The 17,325-nt window shown below is 26.2% G+C and overlaps 1 protein-coding gene across 1 annotated transcript in view; it reads left to right on the top strand.

Annotated features, from left to right (window-relative positions):
- LOC129988526 (protein FAN-like) overlaps positions 1-17,325 on the top strand; it is a 66,141-nt gene that overhangs the window by 44,091 nt on the left and 4,725 nt on the right. The window contains exons 24-31 of the mRNA XM_056096771.1: positions 4,262-4,329; positions 6,622-6,689; positions 7,925-7,986; positions 9,422-9,483; positions 10,782-10,832; positions 12,972-13,107; positions 14,311-14,349; positions 15,097-15,199. Of these exons, the coding sequence (XP_055952746.1) occupies positions 4,262-4,329; positions 6,622-6,689; positions 7,925-7,986; positions 9,422-9,483; positions 10,782-10,832; positions 12,972-13,107; positions 14,311-14,349; positions 15,097-15,199 (589 nt within the window). The remainder of the gene's footprint in view (positions 1-4,261; positions 4,330-6,621; positions 6,690-7,924; positions 7,987-9,421; positions 9,484-10,781; positions 10,833-12,971; positions 13,108-14,310; positions 14,350-15,096; positions 15,200-17,325) is intronic.

Below are 17,325 nucleotides of genomic sequence, written 5' to 3'. Positions count from 1 at the left end.
ATCACTTGATTGAAAGAAGTAATTGAATGATTTGAAAAAAATTGCTAATTATGCATACTGTTACTCACTTTATTTATTTGACAGCTACAACTTTGACTTAATAAAGAAAAGAAGATAAATCAAACATTTTAAGTTACTGAGAGAAGTAAAGCAATTCCAGAATGGGAAATAAAATTCTTTATTTATTTGTACACATGATAATAAGCTTTTTTTTTTAGATAACATACTTCAATATTGAGGTATGTTTTGAAATACTGATGATTTGTGCTGCTTGCTAACATAATGCGGTTGCACATGCATGCAAGTATTGTTAGAAGAATGGTATTTTGTATAAGTATTAAGGTGCATATTTTGAACAGTTTTGGGCAATACTTCAGTAAATATATTATTTGATCAGTTTTAAAAATTTAGCAAAAGAGTAAAAGCACTATTATTTTCTGATTCAGTCTTTTTAATAACCTATTGTAAAATGAGAATTCTTGAAATGCACTGGGAAAAATTCATTTAATTGCCATTTTGAGGTATGAAGAAATGGTCTAAGTCAATAAGTATGGTTTTTAGTATCTTTTCAAAATTTTGTTGATAAAAACATGAAATTTTATGTATAAATCGATTACTGTTAAAGAAGTATTTTACTAAGTGACACTTTTATAATATGGAAATTTTTATAACATATAGACCATGTAGAATTTCAATTTATCTTTTTATTATCAAGTTCCACAGATATCAAAGCATGCTCATGTAATTGTTCATCTAATTTAATGAAACTTTGTGACTTAAAGAATACATCTAAGTGCAATATTTAAGGAGATAAATGTTTTTCACATTTTTTTGGACTTTGTATACACCAGTAACTTAAACTAGTTACTGAAATTATTTTCTCATCAAAACCATACGAATCATCAATTGTCAGTTGCCAGTTTCTGGTGCATGTGCCTGTAATTATTGTTTGTGTTATGAAAATTATTTGATTCCTTAATATCTGCTAAAAAATATTATTTCGCAAAATGAGATTTTTTCACATCACCATTTTACAATTCAAATTATTATTTTATTTAATGATTCTAATTTAATTGGTATGAAATAAAAAAAGATTAATTTCTCCCTTAAATTTTAAAATCTGTATATACATATAATATTAATAATACTTTTAAATGCTATAATAAATATCAAACTGATTTCATTGTTTTATTAAATTGTATAATCCCATTATCTTTTGCCATTATTAAGCTATGTCTGGCAGCTTTTTTGATGTATTAACTCTAAAAGATTTTCATTTTTTCTCCTCATAATTTGATATCGCATACTAATATGAATTGATGATATTAGAATGTGATATTTACATTATATATACATATCTTCTCCAGTCATCTTGATGCATTTTGGTTTTTTTTCTTCTTTCAGAAATTAGCAAACCTTCTTATAATGAAGTGCTTATAAATTTATTTCAGTACATATTTCTTTCAATGCAACTTTAAATTTTTTTGGTAATGTTTTTTATGTTCAGGATCCCAGAGCGAAGGTTTTTCTTCTTTTTTTAATTACAGCTAATTTAAGTAAATTTTCTTCTAGCTACTTCATAATTAAAAAAAGGGAGGGGGACAAGTTATTAGAAATAAAATGAAGTATTCTTTAATTTGAAGCCAAGAGTATCAAACTTGTAAACAGGGAGCACCTTGAAATTGGTACGAAGTCGAATTTCTAGATTCGTTAGAGGTTTGGAAGGAAATACCAACTAACTACCTGTGAACATGTCTTAATGTGGGCTGAGAAATTCTTTGTATTTGTTGAAAATTAACAAGATATGGATTGTTGTAAATGATTCATGAACCATATGTTTGTTGCTAAAGCCCCCACCCTACTTTGTGAACGAGCAGCTCGTGCACCATTCGCTTACAAGTGTTTTTTAAAAAATGAATCTTGGCACTACTTAAACTTTGTTGTATGACAGTTATAAATTGGTTGAATTATTTATCATTTTTTATTACAAATAAAATTTATGATATCGTCAAAATAATTGTACATTTTTATTTATTGGTTTCATTAAAATGACCATTAAATGTATGTATATAAATTACATAGTATACTTGATGAACAGCATTTCATGTTTAAAAAGTAATTGCATAAGCAAAGTAGGAAATAAAAGAAAGAAAAAAAATATTTTAATTATTATATGATATTGTTCATAAAATTTTTTTAAACTGGATTTAAAGCTCGACTTGCAAACATGAATAATATATATGTAGTATTCTAGATGCATCATGAAATTGTGCGAACTTCAAAAATTCACAATTAAAGAAATAATGCTCATAAAAATTTTTGGTTTGCAGGAATACAATCAGAGGGACAACTGTGGATTTTTTTTCCATATGTAAAAAAATGATTCCAGAAGTAACTGTAAACTTCAAATGTTTTACTGAGGTGTTTTGTACAAATCAGGCAAGCAATAAAACACTTGGATGGAATGGATTCATCATTTAATCCTTACAAACTTGCTGTTATTACTAGATCTAGTGGCAGTAATTGAACATTTGATGAATCCACAATTATTGTATTGCAAAAGTTTTGCACAGATAAATGACTGAAGGTGCAAAAAAGCCTTATTTCATTAAATGAGATACTGAATTTAGTGAAACCTTTTGAGGAAATAGGGAGTTTAAAGGAACATCCATAAAATGGCAGATCATTGTTGTCTTTTGTTTTTATGATTTAAAATTGTCAATTGTGTAAATACAGTTAGCTGTGTCGTTTGTTTTTATTTTCTAATAATTGACTTGCTGAGTTGAGTGATTTTTGTTTTATGAATATTATATAGTTATAATGTCATAGCCAATAAGAATTGTCTATGACATCGCGACCAAGAAGATTTAGTAACATGTTTTTAACTACTGCATACCAACAGTGTGTACAACAATTTTTAAGTACAGAAGAATAAATAGAGTGAATTGTGATTTTGTTTTTATTGTCTTACATTTTTGCTTATTTCAAATTTAAATAAACTTTTTTATGGCAGAATAAGTAGTCATTTTGATACAAAAGTAATCCACAACTTAATACCACTTTCCAATACTCATCCAAGTTCTAAAAAGTGCAGCCAAGACATCAGTGAGGAGAAGATAAGCTTGTAAGTTATTGCTGGGGATAACAGCAAGAATTCTGGAATTGTTAATTTGACATATTCGGAAAAGAATCTTGGATCCATATATATATATATACAAGATATAGACTTTTTGGCAGTTATTAACAGATACAGATGAAAGACTAAATTTTGCCACAGGAGCACTGGTGTGTGACCCATAATGGTTGCTGAATATAATTTGGATGGATGAAGCCCATTTTTCAGGCATGGTGATGTCAACATGCAAAACAGGAATATCTGGACAAGTCCAAACTCTTGTGATTGCTGACAGAGCTTTTGTATTTTCTTTGTGATTTTTTGGTGTAGTTTTCCTTCCTCTTTCATTCTAGGCCCTTGTTTGAAGAGCGTTGTTCTGTATCCAGCTGGAAAACCTACACAGTCACTGCAGAACTGTATTTTATGTTTTTTTGTGTGACTGCATTGTGCCTCCTGTATTGCAGCAAAGGCATTCATTACCTATTGTCACCTTCAAACAGGATGGTGTCCTGTCCCACCTTTTTTCATGAAGTCAGGACATTTTTTTGTTGGACACATTAAGACAGAATGATAGTTGAAGTTATTATTTTAAGTTGTCCTCACAATTACTGGACTTGACCTGGTGCATTTTTTTGTTGTGGAGATGCTAAATCATAACCAATAGTTTTTTGTGTACCAGGGCTTCCCAGCCAATTTGATGGAACTGAAAGATACCATTTAATGGACTTTCAATAGTATCGATGCTGACATTCTATACTCGGCTATAATAGGCATAGTGACAGTCCTTACTTGCCTAACAGTCCTTACCTTGTGATACTACTCCTGTTGAATATCTTTTGTTTTAAAATAAATGCACAAGGTCATGTATTGTGATTTGTTTCGTAGCTTGTTTGTATTTTCCTGATTTGCATCAAACATCTCAATATGATCTGTTAATGCCTTCTTTCAGTTACTTTTGGAGACACTTTTTTATACATGTAAAAAAATTCCAATATCCTTCTGATCATATCACATTAATTGAAATATTTTTTATGCATTTCTTTTTTTACTATGAATTTTTCAATTTTGCATGATTTTCTGATGTGCCTTGCATATGTATGTATGTATGTATTGAAAAAGTATTAATACCTTTTCTTTTTAAATTAGATGGTCTTCTTAAAATGTATTCTTTAGAAGAAAAAAGACAATTAAGAAGTATCAATGTATATAACATGGTAATTATTATTTATTATAAAAATATTATGATATACAATGTAAAAATATTTGATAAATAATGTTGATTTATTAATAGTTGCTATTTACCAGTTTTCATTATTATTATTATTAGGATCTTGTTTCTAAATAATTTCTAGCAGGTAATGAATTCAGTTTGTCTGCTACAATTAATCATCATGATTGTTTCCACTTGTCAAATTTATTTTCAAATGCCTTTTCACCTTAAAAACTTAGCCACTTAGTTGCAGGGTTGCCATAGCACCAGGAGAACTGGAAAAATGCAGGGAATTTTAAGTTTCTAGGTTCTTATTTTTCCATTTAAAAAAATGCCAATCTCTGAATGTTGCCAAGAATAAAAGATCGTAGCATAAAAAGGAAACAAATTTATAATTTCAGAAACTCTCTCCTTTTTAACTCATTCCCTTTTTTTTCTGTATAAATAAATTAATTTTGTGAGACTACTATAGTTGCATGAGAGAATAGAATAAATTTTCCCAGCAGAAAGAGCAACATTCAATATGCGAAAGCATTGCAGTGGTATTTAGTCACTCATATTTGAATTTATTGATTATTTGAAAAATTGTGAACCTACTGAGAGTAGATTGGAGAATTTTTTAAAACAATGAATTGCTCAAAATCTGTATTTAGTACAGATTGGACGGATCGAAACATGAACTTACTAATTTTTCTGAATGGTTGAGAAAAGTCCCACAAAATCTGTTTGCTGCATACTGCTTGCTTTTTCAGATGATAATAACCTTAAAAAAAATAGGAAAACACGCACATAGTAGTCATGCCAAAAGAGGGAAATAAAATTTTATGCCTGTTCAAAAAATCATAATTGATGTTGGACTTCGTATCAAAAAGGAATACAAGAGAAGAGAACAGGCGAAATTTGATGAATACGCTAATTTTGAACTTTTTAATTCAAGAACAGTAATTTAAGGCTGAACTTTTATTGACATTAAACTTTGTTGAATCACATTTGTTGTTTACTGCATTCCATGGTATAGCAGAAATATTTTCACATGTGTTCACAGATAGCAAAATAAGCAAAAAGTATACTTGAAGTCAAACAAAAATGTATATTATTTGTTACAGATTAGCTCCATTTTTTTTCCAACAATCTTTTAAGAAAATCTTTAAACAATAAAAAAATTTATAACATGCTTTGATGAAGCTTTGAACTGCATTTCACAAAAATACCAAATGAATTTTGTAAGATATGGGTGTGAATCAGTCTCTGCAAGATATTGGAATTCAGATTTTTAGATACCATTGCTGAAGAACTATTTGTGAATTTTAAAAAAGTTATTTCAAGTTTGGACGTATAGTTACTTTTACAAATTAGTAGGGATGGACAAAATGTAAATTTAAAATTTTTAAAATATGTCAAAGAAGAACTTCTGTGCAAAAATTATTGTAAAGTTTTAGATCTTGGTATTTGTGGGCTACACATAATCATCCATTGAGCGTTTCAGTACGAACATAAATCTACTGAATGGGAAGTAGATATCATTATAAGAATAATATATAGAATATTTAAAGATAGTCCAGCTAGATGTGCTGATTTCTTGGAAGTCATTCGCTCTTCTGAATTTTCATTGAAGTTTTGTTCTTTCAACTGGGTAGAAAATATCAGTTTTTAACAACATACAGAAATACATAGATTCCAATAATTTTTTTTTTTGGATCTACTACAAGTGATATAATAAATGCTTGCCAGGATAAATTGATTCAAATAAAATTAGCTTCTCTTATATTGCTCATATTATCTCGCCTTCAATGGTGCCTTTCTTATATGAAAACCTTTTCATTTTTGTTAAACAGTTAATGAAAAACATTCTCAAAAGAAGCATAATCGAAGAAGTAGAAACATTCAACACTTATTTTTGATAGAGCTCCTAAAAATCTAAGGCTGAGAAAAAATACCGATAATGGAATAGCAATTATATGCTACCTAATTAATAGTGGAGATACTAAAACTCAAAAAAAGAAAAAAGAAAAGAGGTTTTCTATTAGAGTATTTTATATTTATGGGAATACTATAAAAATATTTAAATGTCCAAAATGTCCAAAAATGTTTTAAAAACTGCATCTTATTTAAATCCATATTCATTGAAGTACCTTGTTTTTGCTACTCCTTACAACATGGAATATTATTATTCCATAATAACTAACAAATGAGCGCTTTTTGCATATTTCCTCTTATATTGCATATACATACAGAGAAACCCTGCAGTGTCCTTCCAATCTAGAAATATTAATGCTATCTTTGAAACTTTTTGTAGGCCTTATCTTCTTGTTCATTGATGGAAGACGGTCGTACAGTTATTGTTGGTTCTTGGGACAATTATGTGTGAGTAATTTTTTAAACATGAATATTAAATTTATATTGTGTTAAGAATTGCTATAATATATGGTGAAAATGCATGTATTGTTTTATTTTCTTGTTCGTTCATACACATTTCTGTAATAAATAAGCATTTTCAAAGCAGAGGGGAAAAAACAAACAAACAAAAACACGCACACACACACACAAGAATTTGAGATTTGTAGAATTGCAAGAAATATGTGGCAGGGTTTTGTCTGGTAATTTTTTCATATTTCATTTCAACTACAAGGATTAATTTTCTATCTAATTGTTTCTCTCTGATTGCTTTTAGATTAGTTTGTATGTAAATATATTTTCATTTAAAGTGGCTTTTGATGTAAGTTAAATGTGAATAAATTTTTTCATCTGTGAATCAATATATCAAAATTTTATATTTATTTTGACATAGCAGTTGCATTTTGTTTTTGTCATTAAGATTAAATTCTTTTTTTTTTTCTTCTTTTTTCAACATCTCTATAATTCTTAAAATATATTGTGGATAATTGCAGCAATATTTTAATAATCTATGAAATGAAAATTAGATATAGTTTCAAATAATTGAAAATATTTATGCGATTTACATATATGTGTAAATGTTAATGCAGTTATTTTCAGAATTAATAGCTATGAAATTTGTTATTTTTTAAATTTATATTTCAACTTTATTCAGACTATATTTAAATAGATATTGGCATCCATTGCATTTTCATTCAGACTTTTTTTAAATGGATATTGGCATTTGTAGTCAATCCATTGTATTATTTTCGCTGAATTACTATTAGAAATTTTGCATTTTATTGATTACTTATTTTGCAGTTCTAATAGGTGAACATTATTAATATTAAACGCCAGAAAAATAGCCATTCTTTCAATGTTTTCTAGTATCAAAGTATATATTTAACCAAAGAATGAAATTTATATTGTATTTAAATTTTTTTTCTTTTATTACTTATTGTAGGCTGTATTGAGTGCCTTATGAATTCAATTGCTTTGTTTAAACAAAAAGTTAATTACTTTTTAAAAAATTTTTTTATCTATATACTTGGTTTCACATAAAAAGAAATTTTGTCTATCTTTTGTATTAATCATGGAAATTGTTTTTGTAGAATCTTATCTATGGAATTTATTTTATTGTATTGTATTTAATTATGGAAATTTTATTATATTATATATGTGGAGAATCTGATTTTATTAACAGTTTATTGCAAATTTATTTTCAGATATTTATATAATGTTGAATATGGAAAACTTTTAGCTACAACTATGGCTCATGATGATTGTGGTGAGTGGAACTACTTCCTTATTCACTCTAAATCTAATATATAAAAATCTCGTGTCAGGGTGTTTGTGTTCGTACTCCTCCGAAATGGCTCGACCGATTTTTATGGAATTTTTTATGTGTATTTGGTATAAGAATAGGTCGTAAAGTATATTTCATAACGCTTGGTAATTAAGGTGTCCCTATCCAAAAGTTTCTCTCTTTTTTTTTTTTTTTTGAAAAAAATTATTATTTTTTATTTGGCATTAAAAAATACCTATAACCCCAAAATTTCACCCTCCTACCCCCACCCTCCCATTTTTTAATTGCGATTTTAGTATTTTTGTTTGAACTATATCCAAATAATTAACCCATCGTTAATAAAGCTCAATGTGTTTGTGTGTGTGTTGGCGCTCTACCGATCATACCATTTGACCTACAGCTACCAAATTTGGCATGTTTATACCTTGGAAGCAAGATATGTGCATCTCAGAGCATTTTTAAAAATTTTTTAATTAGAATTTTAATTAATTAAAAATCAATCGAAATTTCGGCTATTTTTCCACTATAAGTTCCGAAAATATTACAGCACAAAAAATTGATTTTAGCATCAAGTTAAAAAAATTATCTTTTTAATGATATCAATGCTTTAACCTATAAATTAAGTTCTTATTTTTAACGAATTTTTAAAGATATATTTTAACCATATTTTTCAACACTATATTTCACACAAAATAAAAAAGGAAAAATTATCTAATTATTAGCTTTTATCAACATATTGCTATCATATTGATTTGAGTGCTATTAAATAAAAGTAATTATATAACTGAGTCATTTTGCATATATTGAAGCTGCAATTTATAATTTTAATGCATTTAAGCTTATTGATTTCAAAGCATATAAATTTAGTATATTTTCAGAACTTTTAATTTAATTATTAATTATTAAATTAATAAATTTAATTAAACTTTTAATTAATAATATAATGTAGCAGAATAGAGTCGTTGCATAAAGTTATTAGGATATTTCTTCCTAAAATTTTTATTAAAATGTTTTTAATGTATTTTTATGTAATTTTTAATTTAATATTTATATTGGAATGTCATAAAAGTGTAACACTTTTGAATTAAATGTCTTGAATATGGTTTTTAATGCTTATGCCATTTTTGGAATTTCTGAAAAAAATCTAACGAATCATGAAGAAGTCATGGTTTATTTTTATCGTCTATAAAGAGTATTATCATTAGATTGCATTGTAATTGTTTTCTTACATTGTTTTGTTGCAGATTTATTATAAGATGAAGACAAAAATAATAAAACTTTTACTTTTTAGTATGCTTTCAATCATGCTTATGTTTTATTTTTCTGAACAAAAGCATTAAATATTGTCAAATGTTAAAGTAAAATTGAAAAAAAAAAGAAAGAAATAAAAGCCTCATTTTTATTGTTCTTTTTTTAGTAACTGATATATGCTTTAATAATGGCTTACTTGCCACTGCATCTCTGGATTCTACAGCAAAAGTATGTTTTCTAATTATTATTTTTTAATAATTTATTCACAATGTGGGGAATTGACAATGAGGGGATTTAAAAATAGCAGTATATCTTTAATATAATTATAATATATTGTTAACTGAATAAAATAACTTAATCACTAAGAATTTGTTAAAAAATTCAATTTTATTAACTAATTAATAATAATAATTGAATTAGATAAAATCAACTATATTTTATTCACATCAATGGGAAAATAAAATTAAAAAAAAAAAACAGTTATCTTATGACTATGTGCAATGTATTTCAAAAAATAGCAATTAAAAAATTTTCAATTGTCACTTACTGATAGTTATTTTTAAGCAGTTCATATTCAGTAGCATATATTGCTCATACTCTTATTTTTTAAAGCTTGTTTTCAAATTAATTTTTTTAAGTTCCAATTAAGAAAATGCTTCATTAATTTCAATTTTTGTGCGAAGTATTTTCTTCAACACATTCGTACCTGTCCAAATCATCAATGCCTATTTTAAATCATCAGTGCTTGTATATTATTTGATTAAAAAAAGGGTCATAAATTTTCTTATTTTTTAAGAGTTTCTATTTTGTTTTTAATACTCGCATCAGTTTTTTGTTATCTTTTTTCATTTATAATCTAATATAAGGTAATAATGGTTTAGGATTGTTTGATAGATTCCAAGACTGACCTGACAACATAGCTGTCCTTTTGAACCAATCCAAATAGATCTAGTCCAATGTAATTTCTATCTGTTTCCTTATAAGTGAAACAAAAAAGTTCCATAAACACCAATCATTAATGCTGATTGAAAAAAAGATTCTATTGATTTTTTTTTACATTTTAATATGTCAATTCAAGACCAGATAATTTTAATATTATTAAATGAATAATAACATTATTTGTGGCATATATTGTATAAATACTTTTACTAAAGTGAAAAATAACTCTAGTTGCTTTTGAAATATATCATTTTTAGAGAAATGATATACTTCAAAAAAATCAACTAAAATATTTTCAAATAGGATTCTAAATCTTTTAAAAATAATTAAATTTGTACATAATTCAGTTTTAAATGTTAATTATTAATAATATTTTTTGTAATGAACCGTATTTTATTGTATTTAAAATTAATGTTGGTTAATTTTGTGGATTTTTTTTATAGTTCCAAGTTGCATAGAAATAATCAGTTATGTAATTCAGCAATTATAGTGCTAATTACAATTTTCTCTGTATTGCCATCTTATATTTTCACTGAATGTAAAAAAATAAATTGTATATTAACAAAGAATTTAAAATTTCCTTTTAGGTTTGGAGATACGAAGCAGTTGAAGGAATGCGTCCAACTTTCAATTTAAGTGTTAGTATGGACTTTCTATTCTATACCTTCACAATTCCTGAATTTTCAAACTTAAAAGATGTTTGCTAGAAAATGGCAAGAAATGCTTAGAAGGTTAATAAAGAAAATTCTGCTGATTTGAGAATTAATCTTCCAAATTTTTAATTCTTTCATTATTAATAGTAGAAAGAAAAATGTCTACTTTCCATTTATACAAACCCATAAGAATGTTTTCTTATTGGAATTTATGTGTATGAGGGATTGATTTGGTTGAATGATTACTGATATACCATATTTATGTATAATTTCAGCTGTTTTCACATCTAGACTATTAAAATTATTTAGTACATTGTAATTTAAAATTACTCAATATAAATGTAATCTAATCTTTTGTTTATGTTGTAGCATTAAAGTATTAAGGTTCTACTTCTTTCGTATTTTTAATTTTTTGAAGTTTTAATCGTTTTGCAGATTATATCTCTTATGTTATATAGCAATATGCATGAAATTTTTTTAATGTATTTTTATATTCTGCTATTAGCAATAGCAGTATATTCTGATATTAGCAATCAATGGATATTGATTTTATTTTGTTATGATTTGAAAAAGGAGGAATCATTTTCCTGTTTGGTTGTTAAAAGTCTTGGCCCTGAGAAGGAGATTGCTATGTTTGTTTCTAGATTTCACTTCCTATCTGAAAGTAAATGAGTTTAAATAACGATATAATTGTTTTATCCATCATTTACTGCAAATTTAAATTCTTCAAAAAATGCATTCTGACTTATTAATACCTTGTAGTATATGTTCATATATTTGCTATGCAAAAATTAATTATTATTAACTATTTGATTTATTATCTTACTGTAGTGAATGCATAAATGCAAAAGCTTGCTATGCACAGCCATTTAACAAAGCAAAAAAGGGAAGAATCAAATTAATTTTAGTTATCAGTTTGTGAAATGGGATTAAAATAGTTCCTTTAGTGATTAAGTTTGAATCATACTTCTGTTATAAGCCATCACTTTTTTATGGTAACTTTCAAAAAATCAAAATGAGATATATTGTATGGAGAATGGTATAAAGTTATGATTTCTTTTTGTTGAGCTATAAAAGAAGTACAAAGTATAGATAAACATGTTAACAGGAATCCAAATATGGGGTTATTCATCATAAATGCTCATTTCATACCTATACTTTAGTTAGGGCTCTGTTGCATTCTATTTATATTAGAGCTTGTTTTTTTTAAATGTGGAGAGTTTGGATCATGATGTTAACTGTCAAATTTGATTATTTGTTGCCAATCTTTCAAAACAATACTATGGATTAATGCATTTATGGATTTGCATTTAATGATCACCTGAGCAAAATCTTTTGAATCCTTTCCAGAATATTTATTTGATATGGAATTATCTATTTCATAATATTAAGTTTTATTACAAAATCATCACACATACTATATATATATATATATATAATATTTCTATGTGTGATATTGTTGCATATTTTTTATTCCTATGCAGATAAATTTGCTATCATATAAATAAATGCCTTGCTGATAAATTGATTATTGCTTTGTACAATTATTTTCAAAAGCTTAATGTAATATTTTTTTTTTGTACAAAATACATGACTGAAAATTATTGCTGGCTAAAATGTAGAACTAGAAAATTATCAGCTTGATAGATTTATTATTGCCATTCACTACTGTAATTTATAATTTTTCATAAGCATGGTAACATTAAAATGCTTTAAAATCATAGTTTTGGAAAATTTTCTATAATCAAGTGCAAATATGTCACTTAATTGAATTTGCAGTTTGAAGCAAAGAATACCCCCCCCCCCCAAAAAAAAGTGAAATGCACAGAAAATTTACTATCATTTAGACATATATTGTTAAATGTAAAAAATAAAAAAAAAGTAATGGAACGTTTCTAAATGAATTATTGATGTAAAGAATCTCATATAAAAGTTTGGTTTAAAAAGATCTCTAAATTAGAAAAAAAAGAAGAAAGAATTCCCTTGGAAAATAGTTTAGGATTCATTTCTTTCTTCAAACTGTTATTTCCTTTATTATTATTTCAAATAAGTTGACAAACCAAATGACCCTATTTTGTAAATTTAGATGAAATATTTATTTTTTATTCTATTTATAAATTTCAGGCAGAGCTTGATCACGAATCTGGTGTATACTGTCTTGATATAAATGAAAAAAATACCATTCTTGTTACTGGAAGTTGTAGTGGTTATATTTATATATGGGATTTGAATTCATATGTACTCATAGGACAGCATCAATGTAAGCTCTTTGTTTTTCTAGCATTCTTTTTTAACTTTTGTCTGTTATTTAAATAATGTAAATTATTAATAACAGGAATGCAAGTGCATATAAAATATTAAATGCAGTAGATACTTCAGCATTTTGTTTATTACACAAAAGCAAGCGATTTTAATTTATTGTTACAATGAATTAATTATAATAAAGTTCCATTTAAGTTTTTTTTGTACAATTTCCTAGAAAGTTTTCATTTGCTTTTTGCTTATATAAAATTATTGAAGAAAATGAAGATTCTAAAAGTGACGAAGAATAATTAGCTAAAATATATACCCCCCTCCAAAAAAAAAAAAAAAAAAAGCAGAACTTTAAACAGAACTTTTTGTAAAGGTGTTAAAAAAGTAATGAGACTTAAAAAAAATATTTGCTTTTTCAAGTTTTGTTGTGTAATACATCTGATGTCAAAGTGAGTGAATAAGTTCATTTTGTGGCAGTCATGTAGAAGCGCATATTTTCTCTTATAATGAAGCAAATATCATATTGTTGAAACATTATTTATCGATTATCAAAGGTTAAAGCATCTAATTAGTTCACAAACTTTTCATAATATCTGGTACACGTAAGATTTAAATTACTTAACATTTAACTTTGTGATATGCCATGAAATGTCTCTTACCTATTGAATATTAATCAAGCCCATAAATAATTTCTATTTGTTTAATTCTATAAATTCCAATAATGGAAAAAGTTAAATAAAAAATGATTCATCAATTTTTTTAATTCCATGAAAGTCATTTATTTTTGCTGAGTCCACCTATGTTCATTCTATTATATTTGGCATATTTATTTGTATCAGATATGTATATTGAGTCTTGGAAGAAATTAAGGAATCATCAAATCTATCGAAATTCAATTCTACTACTTGATAGATTTTGATGTATCGTACTTATTCATTCAAAGTTATTATTATGTAAAACAAAAACTGTTTGGAACCCTAAAATATCTCAATTATGCTCCCAAGTTTTAGCTGAATCAAGACTTCTACAAATTTTGCAAACAGAATCTGGCAATATATAATTAAGTAATAGGAAAATATAATATATAAACGAAAACAAATTTTGAAAATTATGCCTTTTTACAGTTTTTAACTGATTAATGAAAATATTTTATTTTTAATGTTTCATATTTGATATACACAATTTGAAATACATTTGACTTTTTTTTTAGTTCACATGGGTGTCGTATATGATGTTAAATTCAGTCCAGGTATGTAAACATGTGGCTTCACATGATTTTACAATTATTCAGTTTTTTTATGTTATTATTTAAGAAGGTTGTTTATTAAAATAAATAAATCACAACATTAAAAAAAATTCACTGTTCATTCCTTCTCTTTAATTATTAGTGATGTTTGAAGTGCAGCTATTAACTATATACATTTGAATGGTTAAAATAAAAGATTGTAAATTTTAAAAAAAATGTACTTCCTTGTGGGAAGAATTTATCTAAATTTTTTTGTTATTTATTATTATACATGTGTTGTTAAAGGAATATTTTATGAGTAAAATGTATTAATAACCATTAATAGCTCTAAATTTTTTTACAGCTTTATAAATCATTTTATTTGCATAGATAGAATAAATTCATTTTAGATTTAACTAAAATCTTTTCTTCCAAATTTTTCTGCCTTTTTGCATTTGGATATTCTGCTTACATGTATACTGTTGAATTTGCATGCAAATAACAAAATAAATTAAATTAGGTTTTTCTTTTTATTGGCAATGCTACATCTGAAATAATAATATTAGATGAATATCTTTGTAATGGTAGGAATTCATTTAGTTTGTGTATTGAAAAAAAAAAAAATATGCATTTATTTTTGTATCATGGACTTTGAAGATAAATAATTTTCTACATAATTTACTACTGTGAATAAAATTTCTCTTTTTTCCCTACTGTGTTTTTAGAAATAAAACATAATCAAAATGTATTATTTTGTCTTTACTTTTTTAGATGGTCAAAAAGTAGTTTCTTGTGGTGGTGATAAGACTTTGAAGATTATAGATAGTCAAACAGCTACTTTGCTTTTTAGTACAGAAACAAAGGAAGATCTGAGGTAAGTTCACACTACACTTACAGTTTAAGGAATTTTTAAAGCAACAATGAATAGTAAGATCTGAGTATTTTTAATTCTTGTCTGAAAAAAATAATCGGTATTTAACTACCTAAATAGAAAATTGTTGCAATTAACTAGTTGTGAAATTCTATTTTTCTATGTTTAGTGCAAAGCAGCTTAAGCATATCTATTCATAAACATATTCTAAAAATATGAAACAATTTCTTTAAAAAGCATCTTTTCAATTGAGCTATCTTGTTATATATTTGAAATATATGCAGTTTTATCACCTGTGGAATCTTGATTCTTTGCCTGGTGTACATTTATTTTGATCTTATAGGTCAATATTTCTTTTAGTTTCCAAATTGATTTTACAATCAGTTTACCAGTTATTAATACAACAAAGTTGATTAAGAATAAATGAACTTGATATGTGTAGAATTGTTTTTGGATGATTTTGGGTGCTGTGTGTTGTGTTTATTTAATAAACCTGGATTTTTGATGATAATTCTTCTTATATCAGGAGAATTTAATCATTTATTTAGGTAAATTATTTTTCATTTATTTCAGTGTTTCATTTTAATAAAACAAGTTTCACTATGTTCGTGAAGTTTTAAAGGATATTAATCAATTCTGTCATTATTACCACAGTATTATCGTAAACTCAAACTTGTTCATATTTGTGAAAAAATTTTCTGTTCTTGAATTTGACATAGAAAGGAAGTTGCAGCATTCTGGGGATAATCTTCATTCAGTGCTCTTGGCTCTAAACTCAATTCATTGCCATCTTATTATTGTTTGAATTTCATTTCAGATGTAAATCTCATGCAGTTTCAAAAAGAGGAGTTAATTTAGCCACACAATGTATATTAGCAAAATCATATTCTGTGTTAAAAATATGACACCCTCGTATGATTTTGGGCTTAAAAAAGAAGAAAAAATATTTAACCAAATAATTTGCAACCATACTTGGCTTCCTCAGTTCCTATGCATTAAAACAGTAAAAAAAAGTATTTGTTTCAACTTTTTTTTATTGCCAGTTATTTTATAATCTAATGATCATTACCACTAAAATATATTGAAGAGCACATGGTGTGATGGATGGAGCTACAGAATACATCACCATATTTTTATAATCCTGAGGGCATTTCAGAAATTTTAAGGAGAAGCTTCCAGTATGGTGATTGATTTTTTTGCCAGAAATGGTGTAGAAACAAGAATTCCTCTCCCTGGAAGACTTGTATCACGATCACTGATGGCCCTTACGATTTGCTCATAGCTCATTCATAGTCAGGCATTCATTATTTTTTCAGTCTTTCAGTATTCAATGTTTCAGTCATTCAGTATTTATCTAAATGCCTTTTTGGCAAAGCAGAATAATCTGTTCTAATACAATATATAACAAGTAACATAATTTGAATATTTATGAATCAGTGCAGTTTTTTTTTTTTTTCAGAAATAATAATTTGGAAAGTGTATACTGTTAAATGTAATTGCTGTTTGAGTTAAAACATTGTTTGTTTGAGAAAAATAAAAGTATTTGCATTTGTATAAAATATGTATGTGCACAGTCACGTTATTTTGAACTGTGAAATATATTTGATATAAAATCATAACAAGATGAAGCATGTTTATCTTTATCTAAAAATAATGTTAAAATATTTTACTGCTTCTTGCGTTCATTTTTTGCCTTGACTTTTGAATTTATTAGATTGTTTGGATAGTTAAATTAATCCTTTGCACCCAGAAAAGTAATTTGATGCATATTCATTCACCTAATACAAAGATTTCTTTATTACTCTGAAAAATAAATATACATGATTATTTTAAGTCAAATTTTTTTGAAAAATTAATTTACATTTTTTTACCTTTCTCTAGACGTTTTTAACAATCAAAAATAAAAAAAAAAATTATTAAAAAAATGATGCACTGTCTTGAATGGTGAGTGAGAGTTACCGTCCGAGTGCAAAGGGTTAAAATTCCTGAATATTGTGTCCCAGCTTTCAACCTTAAATTTTTAAAAGCTGTTCCAGTTATATCCTGTATATTTCTGTCATTGTGTTCAAACTTTTTAAATATTAACATGTCATTATTTTTTTATTCTTTTTTCTTATGTTTATTCAATT

This window comes from Argiope bruennichi, chromosome 10 (assembly GCF_947563725.1).
Source record: "Argiope bruennichi chromosome 10, qqArgBrue1.1, whole genome shotgun sequence".
NCBI lineage: Eukaryota > Metazoa > Arthropoda > Arachnida > Araneae > Araneidae > Argiope > Argiope bruennichi.
Note: the sequence above shows the minus strand (reverse complement) of the source record. Positions and strands in the feature narration are given on the sequence as shown.